The 23,127-nt window shown below is 50.0% G+C and overlaps 1 protein-coding gene across 3 annotated transcripts in view; it reads right to left on the reverse strand.

The window, feature by feature from the left end:
- Positions 1-23,127, reverse strand: part of NFATC2 (nuclear factor of activated T cells 2) — a gene marked incomplete at its 5' end in the record, with an annotated part of 156,240 nt that overhangs the window by 130,740 nt on the left and 2,373 nt on the right. Inside the window, one exon of one of the 3 annotated variants that reach the window (XM_082669738.1) lies at positions 10,313-10,442. The exons of the other annotated variants lie outside the window; for them this stretch is intronic. Within the exon in view, the coding sequence (XP_082525864.1) occupies positions 10,313-10,442 (130 nt within the window). Of the gene's footprint in view, positions 1-10,312; positions 10,443-23,127 lie in introns of those variants that run through there. 3 annotated transcript variants of the gene reach the window in all.

Consider the following 23,127-nt stretch of genomic DNA (forward strand, 5'->3'; position numbering starts at 1 on the left):
CCCAGGATTGAGTCAACGATTATTTAAAAATCCCACTCAGGCCACAAGGAGCTCTCTGCCAGTGCCTGCCCTCTGGGAGCCTCTGGCGGGCCTGTTGCTCACCCTTAAGGACACACGGCCAAGTCTGAGACAGCCGCCAGCACCAACTCACCAGGCAACCGATCGCTTTTGAAAAAAGGAACAGCAAGAGAACATCTTCTCCGCCTAGAACGACAGGCGGGTGGGATTTTCAGGAAGCAGAATAGAATGACCAAAATAGAAACCCAGCTAAGGAACCTACATGAGGCATCTGTCCTTTGGGGAAGGGGGAAGGGACCGCACGAACCGGTGCTCTCAGGCTTGAACGACTCGGAAGAGAGAAGCCAGGGCATGGCCTGGAGGCCAGACGCCCCTCAGGCTGGCAGCAGGGCCCCAGAGCTGCAGTCCATCCCTGTCTGAGGTGATAGACCCACCTCTCAATGAGCTGACACCCCAAGGTGGTGTGAGTTCCGGGCCCTGGGTTTGAGACATCACAGTCTGTTGCCATGGCAGCATTAGGATGCCACAACCTGGCACTGTACATGTGCAGCCAGAGGACAGGGGGGAAGATGGAGGGAAGGAATCCTGCCTCCCTCCATCCCACTACTCTCATAACCTCCTTTGTGTTGGGGGCTGCAGGAAACGCCAAGAGGAGCAAAAGGTGGATGGATTTTTCATCCGGCAGCTTGCACCACCTACAGGAAAGACCTTCTTTGAAAAATTACAGATTGCGCTTCAAGTAATAAATTCAGCACTTAGCAAACTTTCCAAAGGGCCCCCCATGCCCCTACTGTCCCCACCATGCACAAATGCCGAACAGTAATTGGATTCCCAATCAATGAATCGTGTGTATTAATAATGACGGAGAATCAGGTTGTCACACCCATCATTCAGAGATGACGTGTCCAGAAGCAGGGCATGAGAGGTGAGAAATTCCATCCAGATAAGTCAGGTCCAGAAATGCCAGAAAGGGAAGAAAGGCAGTTTACCATCCTGTCTCGTCAGCCACGAGAAAAAGCCACCTTGAACGCTATGCTCTTTGCTGACCTTGCCCCAGCTAAGGCAGCTGTCTGCCTTCTCCAGACAGGGCAGAAAGGAGGGCTCGGTCCTGCCTCCCAGGCAGCCTGCCATGAGGCCAGGCGCCTGGAACACAGGATCCAGGACCCGGGACAATTTGCAAGCACCGAGCCTTACAGACTGGCTACTGGCATGGCTGTTTGCAAAAACACACGCACCCGCAGGCTGACACGTATTCCTCTTGGAGAGAACCAGAGAAATGTATGGAATCTGCAACCCATGTGCCTCAAGGTCAGCTTTTGGATGGGGGCAGCAGGGCCCAGGCATCTGGCAGACATGGGAACTCACCTCTGTCCTCAAATTAGGATAGAAAGAACCGGTTGCAAGTCATTCCATGGGGCCCTCGCGCTTTTAAGAAGTTCAAAGACCTTCCTATTTTTAGTCGTTCACTGCGCCTGGAGCTTTCCCGTGTATTACCTCTCTCTCTGGGGTTTACAAGCACCCTGGGAAGCCGGAACCATCAACTCCTCTGTGTTACAGAGGGGGGCCCTGAGACTCAGGGGCGCGAGGATTCACCCAAAGTCACAAAAACAGTCAGGGGCAGAGCTGGGGTTCAAACTGAGACATCATTTAAATGCAGTCAAATGCACAGATATTAGAAGCACACCTCGTGCCTTTTTACAAATGTATGCACCGTGTAGCCAACCAATCAAGATACAGAATGTTTCCATCCTGCCAGAGGGTTCTCTGGTGGCCCTCCCCAGCCAATAACCCTCATTCAGGGGGACCCGCTCGCCTGCCTTCTCTCACTATAGCCTGGGTTTGCCTGCTTTGACCATCGTATAAATAAAACCGTCCGAGATGTACATGTCACAGTTTTCCTCAACCTTATGTCTGAGATTTAACCATGTCGTATGCATCTGCACTTTCTTTTGCATCTCTGCGTAACAGTCCATCAAATGATGACATCAGACTTTACTTGCCTGGTCACCTTGCCATACCGCCTCCGTTTTTCAAGAAGACAGGCATTTGAGATTGAACTTGTGCTTCAGGGAGATCTGTCTCTAAGAAAAGACAGTCTCTCCGCATTTGTCACGCAGTGCTCAACAGAGAGCGACTTCCTCGCCAAAAGGAAAAGGAAAGATCTGGGCAGAAGAATTAGCCAGAAGTAGACCTCAGATAATCCTTCCTCAGAAACAGGGCTTGCGTGGCTACCCCGCCTCTCCGTCAAAGCCCTGCACAAGGCGACATGGGCACGGCCACCTTCCTTGCTTTCCTTCCTCTAACTCGCTCAGCAAAGGCCCCCTCGCCTTTACGCCAGCCCCTCAAAGAGCTGTACCCTTTATGGAGTCCTACAACCCCTGTCACGGCCTGCGAAGCTGATTTCCACCTTTCTTTCAGGCACCTTGAAATCCAAGTGGAAACTTCCACTTGAAGACAGTGGGGCCCCATAACCCTGGGCCAGGGGCAGAGACTTAAAATTAATACCTGATCGACAGATGGGTGTTTTATTTACACTCGTCCCCAGGAGCTTTCACTTTGGTGCCGTGTTCCCCAAGGGCGGGCACACTTCATCCGTGGCCCCTGCCAAGCCCGGTCATTAATGACATTCCTCCTTTCTCCTTGGCAACGGAGGTGATGTCACCTGTTGCGGATTTCAGACCCTCATCCCACCTTCTTAGGATCACACAGGTAAAAAACAGCCCCTTTCTGAAGTCTTTACAATGACTTTCGCAGGCACTGCAGACTTAAAGCGTTCCCCACCTCCTCGTCTAACGGGCACCCTTTTTCAGCACACCCAAGCAGGTTTGTTTTGATAAGAACCTTTATAAACCCTGAGCTTTGCAGGCAACTTTCTTACTTCAGACAGCTCACTCAGGCGTGGCTCAATTAAAATTCACACAGAAGGACTGGCTTTTAGAAATATGTCATATTAACTAAAACAGGTCCAGGTGAGAAAATGCTCTTTCCCAAAACCTCAGACTAGGACGCATGGAGGGTCCCCAAATGCCAACTCGGGAAAAGCAATCTCTCTGCTCTTCCTGTAGCTTCCCGTCTACCTTTGATATATTTCTCTTGCAGAGGAAAAAAAGCACTAAAAGTCCAAGGCATAGGACTTTAGATCTAAATGCCAGTCTGTAGGAGATGCAAGGGACAAAGGAACACGTTAAAAAAACACCACAGGGATGCCACTGGCAAAATCCACCACGTGGAGAACAGCACAGGAAAAACGACCCTGCTTCTTCAACAGATAAACGGCAAGAAAACAGACTGATGGCGATTTTTATAAAATAAAAGAGACATAAATGGCCATGTCAACCAATTACACTGTGAGGATCTTGGTTCAAACAAATGAACCATAAAAAGACCCTTGTGAGACGAGCAGGAAATTTAAACACTGGACGTTTGAAATTAAGTATTATTCCTTTTCAGGTTTGATAATGGTATTTGATTTTTTTTCAAGAGCCCTTACTTTTGAGCTATATACTATTTATTAATAAAATATTATGCCACCTGGAATGTGATTTAAAGTAAGCAGGGGTGGAGATGCGGAGAATACACTGAGGCAGAGATGACACAAGATTGGCCTTATGTTGATAATTGTTGAAGCTGGGCACGTGGGAACATGGGAGTTAACTATACCACTGTCTCTACTTTTCCATATATTTGGAAAAGTTCGTAATAAAAGTTCAGGAAAAAGTCAAAGGCAGTTCCTCTTGCTTTGGGGGAACCTATGTGGGGCTCTGCTCCAGGCAGGAAAGCTCACAGCCCCTGACGCATCCCAGGAAGAGCCTCAGGACCGAGTCTTGCCTTCTTCCCTGAGCTCAGTTTGGGAACAATCGGCAAAAACCGAACCTCGCACTAGCCCAGGGAAGCCGAGTTTGGCTGGAGCTCTGTGGAGCCCTGTGGCTATTTCCTGTGCTGGGCAGAGAGGAAAGAGGAAGTCCCTTCGTGGGGGGAAGCCACAAGGCATCAATCACGCTGCACTTTCCAAGGCTGCCTCTTCCTGGCCCTGGCTCAGGGGGTCCTGGGGGGCCAGGGCAGGACACCTGGGGAGGCCCTGCCTCTCACAGAGGCAGCCACAGGGAACCTTGCAGCCTGCGAGTCAGGTCAACTGAGAAAGCTTTTGCAGCCGGCCAAGCTCTGGGGCTGAGGCAGGGGCCCAATGAGTCAGAACTGATCGTACGTAAGTTAGATAACCTGCTGTGATGCCAACTGAAGCCCAACAGCCAGTGGCTCCTCGCCAAAGAGCATCTTCTCTTAAGACTCGGGATTCATCAAAGGCCAAGGCAAAGACTCTCTCCTCCAAGGAACCAATGCTCTCAAGAAGTCAGGCGAGCCAGAAGACATCTCGAAGCCCACCACCACGGCCACCCGACACTCACACAGCCCCGCTGCCTGCACTTAATCACACCGCCTCGTGGGCACCTGCCATCTCCACCCCCATTTCACAGATGAGAAAACACAAGCGCAGGGGATCAAAATCACCTGCCCTGAGGCATACCACTAATAAGGAATTATGCAACTTTTCATCCATTTATTGGGCAACGATTTATTGCATGCTTGCTAATGCCAGGTACTTTTGCTTGGCCAAGGTCACGCAGGTAGGAGACAGCTAAGTCAGAATTTCAAGCCAGGATTCCCAGATTTCAGATCTGGCGCTCTGACTTGCTGAGCCAATGGCCCCTGGAGTTGGGGGGAACATGTACCCCAGGAGGCATGCATGACAATCTACTGGGATGTAGAAAGAAATACAGGAACAGCAGAACTCCCGTTTATATGCTGTCCTTTCCCACTTTCATTTTTGTTGCATGTTTTAGGAGTATAATCCCATTAGGACAGCAGTGAACATACAATTGATAAGTACATAAATATCAAAACATACGAGGTGAATGCACCCCATGCTGGCGTACAGGGGACCCAGGAACGCTGGAGTCAGTGAGATACTGGCTGAGCTGTAGTGCTGAGGGCAGAGACCTGGGATACTCACTGCCTGGGTTCGAGGCCTGCCCTGCCATGTACCGCTCAACGACTCTCAGCAAAAGTTAAATGACCCCCAAGGAGTCTGACTTCACCGGTCCTGGGTACAGCTGGAACAGTCTAGCGTGTAGCCAGGATTGAGGACCACTGGCCACCAATGCTGCATTTTTCCAATTTATTCAACCCCATCACCGTACAGGACTAAAAAGCCTTGGGAACAAACTCAAATAACACAGCTTTAAGATTCTAAGAACCTCTACTCCAGATCAAAAGCTAAGGCCACCTTAAGAACAGAAGGCCTTTAATTTGGAAGCTGGGATGGCATGTGTGCAATAGCAAAGCGTGATTAAGGCAACTTTCTCCCTAGTCCTTTTGACTCCCTTGACGAGGCCGCGGCTCAGTTCAGCCCTCATTTCACCTTTCCAGCTGCACCTGGAGACACTATTTGTACAAAGCAAGCTTATTAAGGCCTGTCCTTAACTCGACACAGACGGCAACGTCTCTGAATGTCACATGTGTTTAGCGAACTGCTTGCTTAGGGTAGAGCTCTATTTATAGTAAGCACCAAAAAAAAACCCCATGATACTATATCCCAGCACCTCATTTGTCCCAATTTGTTTACCAGGCTGTGGCCCACATTGGCCTGGGGGCCAGGCAAGGGCAGGACCACATCTCATTCGTCTCTGTACCCCTACAGGGCCTGGCACAAAACCAGCATTCAGTGAGCGAGTGCTGAAAGAATGAGGTTTAAATTGTGCCCTGTGAATGGGTTGGGAGCAGGTGGCCCTGAGTCGAAGTGCAGGGGACGTTAGGGCTCCAGCAGGGCCTGTGACTGTACTTGGAAATGGTATAAAAGGTGCGCTGGGGGCAGAGGGGATGCTGGCTGGGGTGGGGATTTGTGGAGGGGGGAGCCGTGCAGGAGGGTGTGCACATCTGCAGTGTGCTCCTACAGTGTATGGGATCTATGGCTTTTATCAGCCTTTCAAAGGGCTGTGACCCGAAAAGTTTAAGGATCACCAGAGTAAACTTTACAAGCAATGACCAGGAGTCCATTTTCCTTTCTGAAAGGTCAAAGTTAATGCCACGTGCATCGGCTTACCAGGAATCGGAGGAGGGACACACCAGACCCACTGAGGTAGACTAGAAGCAAGCGCTCCTGACATGTCAGTCCCAACGCAGCCCGGAGGAGATCTGGCACCTCTGCGAGGTGACCGGGTGTTCCCAGGACCAGCCCGTCTCTCCCAGTGTATTACAGGTTGGGAGAAGTAAGAATGCATTGACTTCACAAGCACACACAAAGAAATTAAACTTCTGATCTGTCTGATCACAGCCAGCACACCTCTCCCCTCCAAGGTGGGCTCAGTAGCACTGGTCAGGACTCCCATAGTCCCGTCCCCATTCTTTCTATCAATATTACTACATACTTAGCTCTCTACCTCAGTAGAAAAAAAATAAGAGTTTACTTTGAATGCCTCTAGGCAAATACATCTGAAAATCCAGAGAGGGGAAATAATTTCTTAGAAAGATAAAGTTTACCAAAATTGACTCCAGTAGAAATAGAAAACGTAAACAGACCAGTTCCCATAGACACAATCAAGAAAGCTATCGCAGAACCAGCCCATAAAAGGCACCAGATCTAGATGGCATCACAGAGGAATTCTATCGCAACTGTAGAAACTGGATAGTCCCAATAATACACATGCCGTTCCTGAACATAGAGAAGGAAAGAAATTTAAACCTAACAGCATACCAGAATGGACATTACAGACAAGTATCACTCATACATACCGCTAAAAGAAATCCTGAACAAAATATTATCCAGTAGATGCCGGCCCCATCACCATAAGAAAATAATACACAGTGAGCAAGTGGGGTTGATACCAGGAATATTTCAATATTAGGAAATCTATTAATATAAGTGATCTTAGAAGAATAAAATCATATTTTTCCAGAGATGCTAAAACGTCTACGGCATAACTCAACTCCCATTCTTAATCAAAACTCTCATGAAAATAGAAATGGATGAATACTTCCTTAACCTAATTAAATACATATGTCTCGATTCCAAAGCCAACACTGAAGGTACTCCTGCTGGGGTCAGGAACAAAGCAAAGATGTCTACTTTCCAGTACCAGGTAGATGCTACTGGAGGTACTAGTCAATGCAATTAGACGAGAGAAAACAATTAGAGGCTCTAACTCATTGAGGGCAGGGACTGAGTCTCATTTCCTATTATATCCCCAGGATCTAACACCATAGGTGCTCAATAGTTAGATGGATGAGTAAATGAATAATGACTCACATTACTGAACATCTCTATTAACAAAATCAAGGCTTTAGTAAAAAGCTAGTAAGAAATCACACTCTGTGTTAACTGATTTAAGTGGGTTAAGCCATTCAAGGCAAACACCACCATGAGGTGAGCACTATCATTTCAGTCACGTGACAGCTGAGCAAACAGAGGTCCAGAGAGGTTAGATGACTTTTCCAAGATCACTCTGTTGGTAAATGTTTTAAATTCCAGTCTTGCATGGTACCAGGCCCCTGACAAACTGCTTTACATGTGTCTCTCATCAAGAGAGGGAACGAGGCACAGAAAACAGGCTCTGGAGCGGGACAGCCAGGTTCGTATTTCAGCTCTGCCGTTTACCAGCCCTGCTTTCTTGGGGAAATTCCTTCACCTGTCTGTGCCTTTGCATCCTCCTCTGTAAAATGAGGGTGACAACAGTGCCTACCTGCTAGGGTCGGAGGGGTGCTACACGAGCTAACAAACACCTGCCACACGTTCAGTCTCCATAAAATGAGCCCCCGACTTGCCCCAAGTTCCCTAAGTGCCGACACCAACTTCTGACAACATCTGGCCCGCGAGCAGTCCCCTTCCCTCTTTGGTTTTTCGCCAAGCCCACGCCCAGAGTTAAGCAGAACACCTCAGGTGCGTCACCAACGTACTGTCACCTGGGACAAAGCCCAGTAGCAAGATAAGGGCTAGTGCTGGCCCTTCGGGAGACCCATCATGTGGAAGAAGAGAGAGGGGACTGCTGTTAACATCTGGGTGAGCCAGACCCACACCTGGTACAGCTCGCTTTAGCCTCTCAAGGCTCCCGACACCCCTTCTCTTCCTGAGCCACGATGTTTCTGTGCTGCCGACTTCCCAGCAAGGGGTCATTATTTTACAGATTTCAGAGCACGATGCCTCACTCCTCAAGTGAGGCTGCACACAGTGACCTCCTTCCAAAGAGCACAGTTCAGAAAGGAGGAACCTTACAGTGGAGGAACCTGCCAAAGGCTACCTCGGCCAGGTGGTCAAGGCCATCATCAGTAGTGATAAATCATGTTGACAGTAGGCACCCTCGATATGATGTGATGGAAATGGTCACTTTACCTCTGTGGTCTTCCTCCCCCAAAACCCATAGCCCTGTCTAACCATAAGAAAAACATAAGACCCCATTGAAGGGACATTCTACAATGTACTTTATCAGTACTCCTCAAAACTGTCAAGCTCATGAAAAAAAAATAAAATAAAATAAAAAACGACAGTCTGAATGCGAATAAAGTACGGACTTAGGTCCATACTACTGTATCATAATATTGGCTCATTAATTTATAACAAATGTATCAACTACTGTAAGATGCTCATCATATAGGGGGCTTGGTGCGGTGCTGGGTATATGAGAACTTGCCGTACTATCTTTACAACTTTTCTGTAAATCTAAAACTGGTCCAAAAACTAAAGTTTATTTTTAAGAAATAGATTCTGGGGCCTTCACTGTGGTCATTTAGACACCCATCTGGCAGCCACCAGCACCCCTTGCTAAGAAAAACTATAAAAAGCACCTCCCATCGGATTTGGCTTGGAAACTGTTTCCCCGGAAATCTCCCCCCACTGCAGGAAAAAAAAAAATCGTTGATTGTGAATCTGGGAGGGGTGTAAGTATTAGTTCCCTGCAAAACAGGAGTTTAATCTCAACAAACAGCAAGACCACTGATGCTAGAGGGATCGTTTGCAGATTCTTAACTGTATCTTTTCAAAGCAAAGGATGGCCTCCGGATTGCAACTCAAGAAGACCGGTCTCTTTGGCTGGATAATTATTTCCACCTCCAGCCAAAATAGAGAATAATTACGAATTACCGTCTTCACTTGGTATCCGAGCGAGGGCGTCTCTGAAATCAAAGCAAGCCCCTCACCTAAGGAGGTTCACCTGAAGACGCTGTGGAAGGAAAGTTCAAACTTCTCTGCCTAACCCAGCATCTCTGGGAAACAGCAAGCCCCGGAGAGTCTGGAAAAGGCCTCCTACATATAGCAGGCAGCACAACCCCTTCCTGCTTTCCCTAATGCAGCCAAGCCCAAGTGCATCTGGAAGTTACCACCAGGCCTGCCCCAGAGGCTTCAATAAGCACTGGCTGGGCTAGGCTGTCAAAATCAGGAAGCCTAGTTGGGTTTTTTTTTTTTTCCAAGACAACCTGCTAACCAGAAAAATACAGTGAGGTTGGGTGTACCACCTTCTCCTTCTGACCAAGGCTCCTGTTAAACACGTGAAATGACGGGCCAGCCTGGGGAAATCCCCGGTCCCCAGCGCAGAGCGCACTTGAAGGCACAGACCGACAGGTCGCTGAGGCAGGAACAGCCTGCATCTTCCTAAATCCACAACCGCCCACGGCCATGATGACCGCGGGGTGGGGGATCCCTGAATAAAGCTCACACTGAGCCATGGGGGTGATGTGCAAACACAGCGGCAGACCCGAGGGAGGAAATGGGCCGGCCGCCTAAGATTAAGTCAAACCACCCTCCAGCATTAGATACAGACAACCTCTTCCTCAGTGTCAACACAAAGTCCCCAACGACAGGCTCGCACGCGGTGGTGCCCGGAGGTGGGAGGATCCGCTTCACCTGCCCTCTGTTTGCACCAGCCCCTTCCCACGAACTCCATTCTCTGGCTTCCTCATCTCCTCCCTCCAAAGGCAAACCAGTAGCTTCCTTTGCCCTCTGACGACCAGCTGCAGGCAAGAGGCCAGCTGAGACCCCTGCCACCCTTGGCTTTGCTACCAGTGACAATCAGGGAGAAGTAACTGGAAACCAACGCCCTACCCGGCAGAGTGAGCCTAGCGCCCCCTAAAGGCGGCTGCAGTCCCTGAAGCCTCGCGCCCTCCCTCTCAGCCGGGGGGAGAGGCACCCCCGCCCCGCTCCAGGCCCCCCAGTAAGTGTGACACGTGGGGCAAAACGGGGCCCTGTGTCCACTGTCCAGGCCCAAGCCCCAGCCCGGGCTCGGAGGCCAAGCCGGGGCGAGCCTCCACCGACCTTCGATAGGATTCAAATAGTCATAATCGAAGAGGATGGAAAAGTCGAACTCGTCTTGGGGGCTGCCTCCAGGCTCGTGGCCCGGGGCGCCCCCGCCGTCGGGGTCGGGCTGCGGCTCCTGGGCGTCCATGGCGCGCAGAGCGGCGGGAGGGCGGCGGGCCGGGGGCGAGGGCAGGCTCGGCTGTTTCCTGGGCCCTCGTCGGGGGTGGCGAAGGAGGCAGGAAGCGGGGCGGAGAGGCGGGTGGAGCGGCGGGGTCACTGCCCTCGTGGGAACGCACGCCGGGTCCAGGGACGGCGCGCCTGGCGCAGCGGGTCCTGGACGCTCCTGCGGGAGCTTAGCGGCGGCGGCGGCGGCGCGGGCTTCCTGCTCCGGGAGGCACCTGTTGCAGCCCGGGGAGGGGAGAGGGGAGGCGGGGACAGCGCGGCCGGGTCGGCGGGGGCGGGGCCGCCACCCAGGGACCCGGGGAGGGAGGGGGGAAGGGAGGGGAGGAGTGGCGGGCGGGCCCAGGAGGAAAGAGGCCGCCCCCTGGCCCTGGCCGCACTGCCCCGGCCGCACTACCCGGGCACCGCGCGTAACAACGCGCCGGGGCCACCGCCAGGCGCTCTGGTGCGGCCGCTGCTCCTACCCTCCCCGCGGTGAGCTCTGCGCCCCTGCCGGATCCTCCAGATGAGAAAGCCTCTTGTCGTTTGCCCTCTATGACCGGCTGATCCCAAACTTTTTCCTCTTTTCTAATCTAAGGGGGCGGGGGGAGGGGGGAGGGAGTGCACCCACGCCCTTCTCTTGCAGACTCGTGTCTCCAGGTGCCTCTCTGCCCACAGCTGTGGCATGATTTTCATATACATCAGTCACCTGAGTGCCCCTGAACTCAATTCCCAGGACCTGGGAAAGAATCAGAGATACTCTCAGAGCGCAAGTCCCACCTTTACATCTATACCTCTTGGCCAGGTGCCGGGGACCCAGCATGAACCAGACACTGCTGGGGCTCAGTTTCTGGTGGGGGAAGAGTCATGCAGGAGATAAACAGGGGAGCAAAGATCATCCCCCTAGGGTGTCAGGAGAGAACTCACCAGAGATATAGGGTAAAGGCTGGGGGTTCACGAGGCTTTGGTCACTTCGGTGGTCAGGTGGGGCCTCTCTGGGAAGGTAGCATTTGGTTGAACCAGACTGATGGGAGGATCTGGGGGAAGAGTGTTCCGGCGGTGGGAACCAAAAGAAAGTAAGAGCCAGAAGGTGTTCTTGTGTGGGAGACCAGGAAGGAGGGCAGTGCAGGTGGAGAGGTTGGCAAGTGACAAGTACGCCTGGACGCTTGTTAAAAACACAGATTCCCAGGCCCCTCACTGGAGCCTCTGAAACCCTAAGTCTGGAGTAAAGGCTCAGGGTTGTGTATTTTTAAGCAGGCACCCAAGGTGAATGTTATGAACAGGTACATTTGGGGAACAGTACATAAGAACCTACTACCACCCCCCATGAAACACTTCCAGGGGTCTCGGACCAAGTTAGCTAAAGTCAGAAAACAGACTCACAGGTAAAAACGGTGAGATGAGAGCAGTGGCCTCAACCCTTACGGCACGTTAGCATCACCTGAGACACTTTAAAAAAAAAAAAGCCTGTTTCCACGTTTCAATCCAAACTCACTGAACTGGAACACCCAAAGCTGTTTTCTGGGTTTTTTTTTAATGACCTCAGATGAATCTAAAGGGCAGCCAGTGTTGAGAATCGCTGGATCAGAAAAGTAGGTGGGAGAGGTTCAAGGAGTCCCTGAGAACCACAGCTTGATCTCAGCTGGGGACTGACTCGAACCCTTCCCCACGTGCCAGAAGTATAGAGAAGATGCGCTCTTCAGGGGGAGCCATCTCTGCTCCGTTAAGGGGTTTGTGTGAAGCTATCAATCATCATTCATTCCACAGATCTTTGCTGGACACCTGCTTGGTACCTGGCACTGCTACAGATCTTGGGGATGCAGCCATCAGCAGGACATGGTCTCTACCCTCATCATGTTTCTATCCTGTTAGCAAAGAGACACAGCAATGAATAGGGCTTTCCAAATTGCACTCAGACCAGTGGCTCTTAACCCAAGCTACATATTAGACTCACCTGGAGAGCTGTTCCAAAACTTCAAACGGCTGGGCCCCAGGAGGGGCCAGTTATAATCAGAATGTCTGAGGCCCAGGCATCAGTACTGCGTAAAAGCCCCCCAGATGCTTCCAATGTGTGGCCCAAGGTGAGAATCACTAATAGAGACACAAACCCCATTCCAGGGTCCTGGGCCTGGCTCAAGATTTGCGAACTTTCAGAGTCTTGGGAAGCACTTTCTGGTTGTCAGAGCATAAACAAATCCTCTTCTTTGTTTCCTAAGCATAAGCATACGTATATTGGGTGTATCCAACAAGCATCTTAGGGGTGGCTGATAAATTCAGGTCAGGAGAGGAGGTGACCCAGGCTGCGACGCTTATAGCCAAGTATCTAGAAGGAGATGGATGCTCTTGGGCCCCTACGACAGGACACAAAATCCAAACCCTGAAACTTGGTCAGGGATAAACAAAGGAACCAACCAGTCCTTGTGATATAGAAAAGGAGAAAGGCTGGTGTCATCCTCAAGCGTCCCTTTTCATCCCTCCATCCATGATGATTAAATGCCTCTAATCTAGTGGACATCTATTGATTTTGCCTCCCTGGCATCATTCCCCACTTCTTCTGATAACAACACCCCAGTGTGTTCCTTTGGGAAACTACTCTTGATACAATCTTGGTAAAATTATCAACCCAGCTGTCCCATACTCCCCTGGCAAAGAAGTGAACAAATGATCCAGGCTTGGCCAATTGGAGAATTTTATCTCCACTAGCCTTATGAGACCCATTAGGGCAGGGGTCATGAGTGCCTCATTCACAGCGTTATGTACAATGGATGTGTGGATATGCAGATGGATAAATGAATGGACAGATGAGTGGATGGATGGATGATGGATGGATGGATGGACAAATGGGTGAATGGATGAATAGATGGATGGATGGATAAATGGATGGATGGATAAGTGGATGGATGGATGGAGGGAGAGTAGATGGATGGATGGATGGGTAAAAGAGTTTGTCCTCGTGCATATAAGATCCTTATATTTCTCTTTAAGGGCCCTCCTCCCTAAGGCTTCCTCTGGCCACCCAACCGTTTGGGCAAGAATCTAAATTCTTACCCCCAACTGATATCCTCTTGAGATACCCAATAATAGGATGAGATAATAAAGGTAAAAATCACTTTACAACTGATAAACTGCTACAACGTCTTCAGTCTTATGAGAATGGTTCAGGACATTCTAAATAATACTCTAATTGTCTAAGTTGTTCCTCTGAACAGTGGATATATTTTTAAAGTTTCTAGGATCTGCACCAAATCATAGTTCTTTAAGGGAAGGGGTTCAAATTAGGCCCTGACCCATAACAAAGTTTCTGCTAGAGCAGTGGGAAGTAAGAGGGTTTTCTTCTCTAAAGGCCACTTTGAAGGGTGCGGCTTGGGTGTGGGGGAAGGCATATTTTCATTTCCAAAATAAATAATTTGTGTCGTTCAAAGCAAGGGCTGGGGGCAGAATACATGACCTTTATGCATTCAGAGGCCACAGCAGGAAGCTGGGGGGTGGGATAGAGGTCTTGACAGTGCAGCTCTGTCAACCTTCCCTCTGCCCTGCCACTGGCCTCATCGCGGAGGCCCTAGCCTTTTAGTTTTTCTCCGGGTTCCCCAATAAAAGTGCAATGGGAAGCTCGTGAGGCCACTGAGAGTTTGAAACTCCTAGCACACGTCTGACCCTGGCCCAGGAATTCAGCTCCATTCAAGAGCATTTACTCTAGTGTACAATTACAAACTGAGGTAAGCGCCATGGAAGGAAAGAAGATGCCACAGAGCTTAGATCAAGGAAAGCTGATGTTGACGGGGAATTCAGGGAAGGCTTCCCTGGGGAGGTGATATTGAAGCTGAGAACAGAAGGTTGAGTAGAAGTTAGCCAGAGAATAGTGAGCGGAAGAACTAACAGTCAGATGGGAAAGTATGTGCAAAGGCCCTGAGGCAGGAGGAAGTAGGGCGTATTGGAAGAACTGAAAAAAGACTGGAGTGGCAGGTGCTCAGGAACGGACAAGAAGATGGTGTGAGGTAAGGCTCGGGGGTGAGTGGGGCCTGAGGGCCCGTGTGGAGAATTTTGGACCTCAGACCAACGAGGAATGACTCAAGTGTATTAGGCACATACATGACAAGATCATATCTGGGGTTTTAAGCGGTTGCTCTGGGTTCTGCATGGAGAAGAAACTGCAGGGGGCGAGTATTGAAGCAGGAAGACCAATTAGGAGGTTCATACAGTCATCCAGGCAAGAGAAAATGGGGCGTGAACTATGGTGAGGGCAGCTGAGATAGAAAACAGTGGAAGCACATGAGATGCATACTCTCATCCTTGAGTTATCTCTTTTTCTCTTCCAGGTTACCTCTTAGAAGGCAGCATTGCACGTGAATACAAATACCTGAGGTGAACCACCCTCTGGGGACCTCCCACCCCACTCCAGGTGGCTCTGAGTCCTGAGGCCCCTTCAAGTTGGCCCTGGAAGGACCCCCGCCAACGCAGAGCTCTGCCCTCCTTTCCCCCTTCTGGTACAAAGCTCATTTTTAGCCTCAGCCTGGACCCCTCCCCTGAAATCTGGGCTCACATATCCCACTGTCCACCCAGCATCTCCACGTGGGCATCCAACAGGCCCCTCAAAATACACGTGTCCAAACCAACCCTGCTATCCTCTGAAACCGCTCCTCTCCCACTGTTCCCAGCTCAAATATCACCCTCCCATTCATCCCATTCCCCCACCGAAAACCAAGGAGTAAGTCCTTTATTCCTCGCGTCTGCTCACACCCACGTGCAAACTCTCAGCAAATCAAAAACCCTCAAAACGTAACCCAAATCCCACCGTTTTTCACCAACTTCACTGTTCTTCCTCCCACCCCAGCAATCCTAGCCCCCCACCATCTCTCACCCGGACGAGTATGATAGCCTCCTCCCTGGTCTCCCTCCTCCCTCCTCCCTTCCACTTTGGCCCTTACATGGAGCAGAGAAAGGGATCCTTTCAAAATATACATCCGATAAACCTCCCACGGCTTCCCATTAAGTTGAAAATTAAACACAAGCACCTTGACCTACAAGGTCCTAGATAAACCACCCCTGCCCCAGCTCCCTTTAGGTATTATCTCCTGCCATTTTCCGTTTTCTGACTCCCTTCTGCCACCCCGATCGTCCTTGAAAATGCCAAGCACGACCCCACCCCAGGGCCTTTGCACCTACTATTCCCACTGATATTTGTCACTTCCTTGCTTTGTTCGTTCCTCAGCTCAATGTCAGCTTCCATGACCATCCCCATAAAAACAGCATCCCCTGGCCTCCTCTGTCCCGTGACCCTACTTTACGTTCCTCATAGCCCTTATCTCTGCAGCATGTTTTATTCATACGTTCATCTTTTACTCATTCCGAACCCCACATCCTGACAACCCCCATCGCAATAAAAGCCTGACTATAAGTAGGCACTGAAACGTGTTTAATCCGAAAAGTAGGAATTTTCTTTACCAGATTCCAAAACGCGATCTCCCCTCAATTTAAGCACATCCTGGGATTACCACCCTAGTTGCTAATATTTTAATTTATAGATGGATGCATTTGACTCCACCAGGGCTGGAACCAGAGTGAGGCGAGTGAGGCAAAATTTAAGAGGGCACCAAACACCTCAATAATTGAATATATTACGTTTTCATGAAATGTTTTTTAAAAATCAAAATTAAAGCAAAAAAAACCCATGGTGAGCAAAATCGTTACATTTCGAATAAAGACAGAATCAGTAATAGTGCTGTGCAGAGTTGTACTGGACCCTGAAGCAAAGGGAAGATGAGTAATACTGATCCCGTCTTTATTTAATATTTCTATTTTTGGTTCATCTTGGATTTTTTGCATCAATTTTGATTTCTAAAATATTCCATGAAAATATTATTCATTTTGATCCCTTGAGTTTTTCAGCGCCCCCTTCCACGTTGCCTCTGCACAAAGCCATCTTCCAGGAATGAGCTCCTTATGAATTGGGGCAACAACAAGAGAGTTTCAAACTTGACTTTCACTCCAATCTATGATGGACATCATCTTTCGAAACCTGAACAGGACTTCTCTGCTGTGAGGTAACTAATTTCCAGGAGGCAATTTTAGCTGAAGGCGGTTTGCTAAAATTGGCGGCCCCCCGGGACAGGCACTGAGGGTAAAACTCTAGGAAAGCAGGGATCTACTAAAAGCCGGAACCCAAACCAAGGTGTGGACTGTAAGAAGATGCCACCTCAGACAGCAGGGGTGCTCACAGGTCTGCAGTAGCTCAGCCAAACCCATCCTGCAGGCATGGTATGTTTGGCCTTGCCCGTAATTTTTTTTTTTTTTTAAATCTGAACTAACAGTTTTTTAATTGAGAGGTTTCATTTAAAAATCCAAGTGTCCGATGTCTCCCCCAAAATGGGAAGATCAGGCCACAATACGCAGGGTCTGTATTCCCAGGTGGATCCGTCATCTGGGGCTGAGTAGATGCTGCCTCCTTCAGACAATCCTATTGCTCTGGGGTCACCACTGCCCCACGCAGCTGCCCCTGTCCGTCCCCGTGAGCACGTGAGCTCCAGACCTTGGTCTCCAGGCTCTTAACTCCTTCTCCCTAGGCCCTGCTCACCTACTTTGTCCTGGCTTTGTTTGTCCTCCTCATTCCTTGCTTCGTAGCGCGTTCCCCTCTGCCTTATGGAACTGATATTTACAGGAGAGCACGAAGAGCACACTCACCTAGCCCTTAAACTACCGTCCTTGCCTTTTATTAAACAGGAGGTACCACCATCCCTCTGCCAGGGGAGCTTCATCTTCTACTGCATCAGAGCCTTAATGGCAGGCAGCAGAGGGTGGATTAGTTAGGGAATGGAGCATTGGTTAGTCTTTGCCCAGCCCCACAACTATTGCTCAACCATCTGCCTTTTCCCTCTCTCCGCCATCACCCTTCTGTCAGCCAGGCTGTCTTCCTAGATGACCGCACCCCCAGTATCGTGATGCTCATCTCCAGCCTCTCTCCTGCCCTGGTCTTGCAGACTCGAACATCTGTGTCGATTTCATAATCTTTGAAGTCAGGGAGTGACGCACACAAGCAAGCTAACTTCAGGGATCTCCAGGCCACCCTCCACCAGCCTCCCTCCAGCACAATCACACCCCAGAGCATCTCCCACCCTCCCACGCCCCCCCAGAAAGCACATGGCATCGGCTCTTGCCCTCTCTCTCCTAAACTCCTCTATCAGCACAGTCATTAGACTTCATGGAAACTTTTAGTTCCTTTGCATGTAAATGGCTTCACACACAATTGTCTCTTTATCTGACTTTGGAAAAAAAAAATCTTTATCTGACTTTCAAATGCAAATGAGAGCTTCTTATATATCTTGGATATTCTCCACACCACCTAGCCAGTGTCTTGCAATAGCAGGTCCTCCACAAACCCTTCTGAACTCATTGGTTGAGTGATTGAACTAGGTCATCCAGAAAAGACCCCAAAGATTTGGTAGGAAATGGATTTATCCCAATCAGGAAGGACACTTGAAGGTTAGTAGGCTGAAGGAAAGTAACAACTTGAATTTAAAACAATAAAATAATAGTGTAAATGGCAGCTAACAGGAACTGACCGCTTTATACACACTGAGAGCATCACAGCCGTGATCTTCAAACCTCAAAGCACCCGCCATGTGTAAAGATTACTATCACCCCCGCTGTTCAGTTAAAGAAACTAAGGCACGGAGTAGGTTGTGATGTTACTTTTGAAGACACACATGCCACCACGGAAGTGGTTTTGTCCCACACCAGTCTGATACCCATTACTGAGTCACACTGTTCCTGGGTTATTAGCTAAGTGTGGATGCACTAAGGGACATTTTTGGACCAAGATGAAACGCTGCGAAAAGTCTTACAACTCCCAGTGATAGCAGAGAGGGAAAGGGGAGCTGGCGTGGGGAATCCAGGCTGGGCCAAGAGGAAGACCCATTGGAAACAGTTCATATCATTCACAAAATTAATAGCATCTACCCTCAGGTGCCAAAGACAGGGACCATCCCTGCAGAACCCCGGGGCTCAAGGGAACACAGTCTGAGAACCGAAAAGGAGAACGCTCTACAGACAGTTGGTACAGAAGTACCAACTCCTCCCCACTTCCTCCTCCCCACACTGGTCCCAGCTCCTGTCATCTCCTGCCCAGGCCACCACCTGTGGCCGTCATAGCCTCGCACCTGTATCCTAAGCATCCACTCTTACCTGGCTAAAGGACATTTTCCACTTAAAGGTCAGTTGGATCCTACGAAAGGCTAATGAGCTCACACCCTCTGCTGCTTCAAATTTCCCCAATGCCTCCCCATTACCATGAGAATGCACTTCACACTGCTCACAGGATCCTGCTGGGTCCTGCTCTGCCTTGCTTCCTCAACCTGTCTCCTATCACACTTCCCCTCTTCCCCTTTCTGTTCCTGCCACACTGGTCTGGCTGTTCATTGACTACCCCAAGCACATGTCTCTCCTCAAGGCCTCCGGACTCTCTGTTCCTTCTGCCTGGGATGCTTGTCCCCCAGATCCTGTACAGGCAGATGCCTCACCACTCAGAGGTCAATGAATAAGACGCCTCTTTAGAGAGGAGGGGGCCGTGCAGTGTGAACTAGCAATCCCTACTCTTGTGTGTTGAACGATTTCCCTCTCCCAAAATATGTTCAAGCCCTAACCTCAGGTACTTGTGACTGTGATCTTATTTGGCAAGAGGGTCTTTGCAGATATGATCAAGTTCAGATGAAGTCCTTAGGGCTAACGGCTCTAATCCAATGACTGGTGTCCTTACAAGAAGAGGACGGAACACACGTACACACAGGAAGAAGGCGGAGAGCAGAGGGATGCAGCAAAAGCCAAGGAACGCCGAGGACCACCAAGGGCCACGAGGAGCTAAAAGAGATACAGAAGGATCCTGCCCTAGAGCCTTCAGAGAGAACACGGCCCGCTGACACCTTGATTTCACACGTTTTGTCTCTGAAACTATGAGAGAGTAGATCTCTGTTGTTTTAAGCCACCCAGTTTGTGGTAATTTGTGATGGCAGCCACAGGAAACTCATACACCCACGCACTACACACCCGTAGATACTGAGTCATTCGCAGCCCTGTCCCCCTATTTTGGTCTCCAGCACTCAACACCACTCCACACTATAGTGGATGTTCCTGGTTTGCTCCCTTGATGTTTGCCTGGTGAGGGCAGACACCAGCAGTCTTGTTCACTTTATCCCCAGCATCTTGGTGGGTTACTGGCACAGAGTAGATGCTCAAAACGATGAAGATGAATTCAATGGTCAAGGGGGCTTCTAAGAGGAGATGGGAATGAGGTGGGCCTTGAAGAAAGATGTGAGAAAATGGAGCGGGGACCCCAGGTGGAAAGACCGGCACGGCCGAGGCAGAGGGAAGAAGCGGACCGTGCCAGGGAGTAAGCAGACTGGCGCGGACTGGCTCTGACAGCACGGGCCGCACCGGAAATGGGAGCGCTGGAGCCAAAGAAGCACCCGGCGGGGCTTTGGCCACTGAAAGAGGCTCTGCGGAAATGAGTCTCTGTTGGCAGGTTCCAACCGGAAAGGGAAGGGATGGGGGCCGCCAGGAGCTCCTGAGCGGCCCAGAAAGGCAAGGTGGAAGGCAGGAGGAACTCCCACTGCAAACTGTGGAGGGCGGGCTCCTGGAGGGGCTGCAGCCCCTCTCTCCAGCTCACCGTCTGGCCGGGTGATCCTGCTGCAGGAAGCAGGAGAGATAGGCCCGTGCGGCCCTTAAATGCTGAGCTGTGGGCATCAGCTCTGTCCTCTAAATGCCTTGCTCGCGCCCTGTCTTGGTCTCCTGCTCCTGAAATGGGAGGATCGTATTCCGTACCAGCCTCTCAGGTTGTTTTGTGAGAATCCACTGAGAGAATATCTGTAAAGTGCCTGGCCCTACAGTACGTGTCTGGTAGGGAGAACAGATCCCCTTCCGCTATGATTATTCAGCCTAACAGGGATCAACATGGTGGAGTGCGATTGGTTCCATGCTTTGCAATTAGCGATGTGACCCTGGGGCGGTGGCTACCCCTCCCTGTGCAAGATGGGGTCATAACTGGTTGAGGACCAATGAGGCGGCCCGTGGGAAGCTCTGGGGATGGGGCCTGGCACATGCGTGGCACACAGTAAGTGCGGGCTGCGGTTTTTGTTGTTTGGGGCTGACTCATTCCAGAGAACAACACGAGGGCGTGTGCCTGGTAGGTGACCCAGCACGAAGGCCGCCTAGGTCACCAGCCCTTGGTGGGAAAACATGGAAGTCAAAACCTCTGTCACTGTCAAAAGGAGGCAGAAGCGAGTGAGCCAGAAAGATGGCACCGTGCTTCAGAGTTTGTCTTTTTTATATAATTTTTTTTGATGTGGACCATTTTTAAAGTCTTTTTTGAATTTGTTACAATATTGCTTCTGTTTTATGTTTTTTGGCACGTGGGATCTTAACTCCCCGACCAGGGATCGAACCCACAACCCCTGTGTTGGATGGCAAAGCCTTAACCACTGGACCACCAGGGAAGCCCCCAGAGTTTAAGTCTTAATTCTGTGGCCTTAACAGGTCATATCACCCCTACTGTGCCTCATTCATTCATTCATTCATTCCTCCATCCATTGAACAAAGAAAGTACTGAGCACCTACTAAGTAGCAGGCACTGTTCCAGGCACTGGGGCCACAAGGGTGAATAAGACAGTTGTGGTTTCTGGTTCCCGGAGTTCAAGTCTGGAGGAAGACAGAGACGGGGCACGGACAACGACCACCAGTGTGATGAGTACAGGGTGGGGCAGTGCCAGGGTGGAGGCCCGGGGAGCCCAGAGGAGGCCTCCTCTCTAGTCTGGGCAGTCGGAGTCTCAAATTCCTGTTCTAGCAAAGGAACAAAACTAGGAACCTGCCTGGCTTCTTCCAGGTTGAGAAGTGAAATAATCACTCGTGTGTGTAGTAAGAGAGAGCCAGCCAATGAGAATATGTGTGGGGAGGCACTTGGTAACTGGTTTTTTAGGTTGGATTTTTGGGTGTGTGTGTGTGGGGATAAATATTGAATTAACGAATTGTACACTAATAATAACAGCACTTAGTAATTAAGTGGGTACTTTGAGGTTCATATTGTTTACTAAAAGATTGAAACTCTCCATAGATTGGTAAATGATGGCTGTCCTCCCCCCTTCAAGGGCCTCTGCTGCCTTGAGACCCTCTCTACAATTCAGCAAATAAAGGGTTAAAGCCTTGCCCAGCAGGGGAGTCTCTTGGGACCCCGCTCCTGCTGTGCTGATTGGTTGATACTTCAGTTGTTCAATATATTAACCAATATTACTATCACTTTTTTATATGTGGGGAAACTGAGGCACAGGAGAGTGAAGTTACTTGCACGAGGTCATGCAGCCAGCAAGTGGCAGAGTCAAGATTTGAACCCCTCACTCAGATCTCAAGCTGTTGACGTCTTGGGTGTAGAAACATTACCTGGGATCTACCGGAGGTTCACAGAAACAGGAGACCTGGCCCTGTCCTCAGGAAGCTTACAACCCAGCTGAGGAGAGTCTTAATAAAGGCAGTCGGAGGAGCATCTGGGAAAGTAAGTGATTCTCCCTGAAGTTCTGGGAAGAGAAGGAGAGACCCGGAAGGCCTTGCTGGAGGAGGGGCCATCTGGGTAGCCAGGGAGGGGCTCAGCCAGGAGGAGGGGCCCTTGGACGGGGTCTCAGTTCTGTGTGGACAGAAAGTAGAGCTGGCTTTACAGCCTCCTGGCCATATGGGGACTTTTCTTCCGCTAGTGGAAATGGAAACACTGTGCTTTCACTTCCCTGAGGTGAGGCAAGGAGCTCTCCCTGACTCACCCTCCGCTTGGGACAAATCAGTGGCTGCCTCAGTTTCCCCGTCTCTAAATGATGGTCATACGCTCCACATCCTCCCACACTTCCTTCTCTTCCAGGATATGTCAAGGAACAACACGGTGTTGGCAAAAAAGCCCAGCACAAGGCTCTGGTTTGCCTTAGTTTCCTCATCTGTCAAATGATGTGATTAAAAATTATGATAACATTAGTAAGTTCCAGAGACAGCAGAGCATGTGGCCAAGGGCCTGGGTTCGAATTACAGTCTCCACCAGTTCCCTGCTAGGTAGCACTCAGCCAGTTACTGCCCCTCTCTGTGCCTCTCTCCACTCCTCTGCGAAGGAGACACTGATCACAGCACTTGTGGTGTACAGTGGCCCTGACAATTAAAAGGCTTGATACTTGCAAAATACTTCGCCCTGCTGCTTCCAGTCCATACTCATAATGTGGCTGCTCTTACCCCTGCGGAAGGCAACAGAGCCCTTACCGTGCGCCAGGCGCTGTGCTACGAACTTACTGTGTGACCACGGGCGACGCTGGCTCTCATCCTCAACTGTCAGAAAATAATAACATCCAGCGTGTACTAACTGCACGTTAAGCCCAGAGGTAAGTGTTTTATATGCATGATTTCATACGATGCTCATGACACCCCTGTGAGGTCATCACTATTCCCTTTTGCAGGTAAGGAAATGGAGGCTTCACAAGCCATAATCTTAGCCCCATCTGTGTCACCGTGAAGCTCCAATAAGTTATAAAGTCCCTTGATGAAAGGTTTAAAGTACTGCATCTCTTCAAAGAATTTTTGCCATGAAATCCAGTTTCTCTATCAATACAAGTTATTGTTTTGCATTTTCAATAGGAATTGCAGCTAACGTTTATCCAGCGTTGACT

This window comes from Grampus griseus (assembly GCF_964374135.1).
Source record: "Grampus griseus genome assembly, chromosome: 14".
Lineage (NCBI taxonomy): Eukaryota > Metazoa > Chordata > Mammalia > Artiodactyla > Delphinidae > Grampus > Grampus griseus.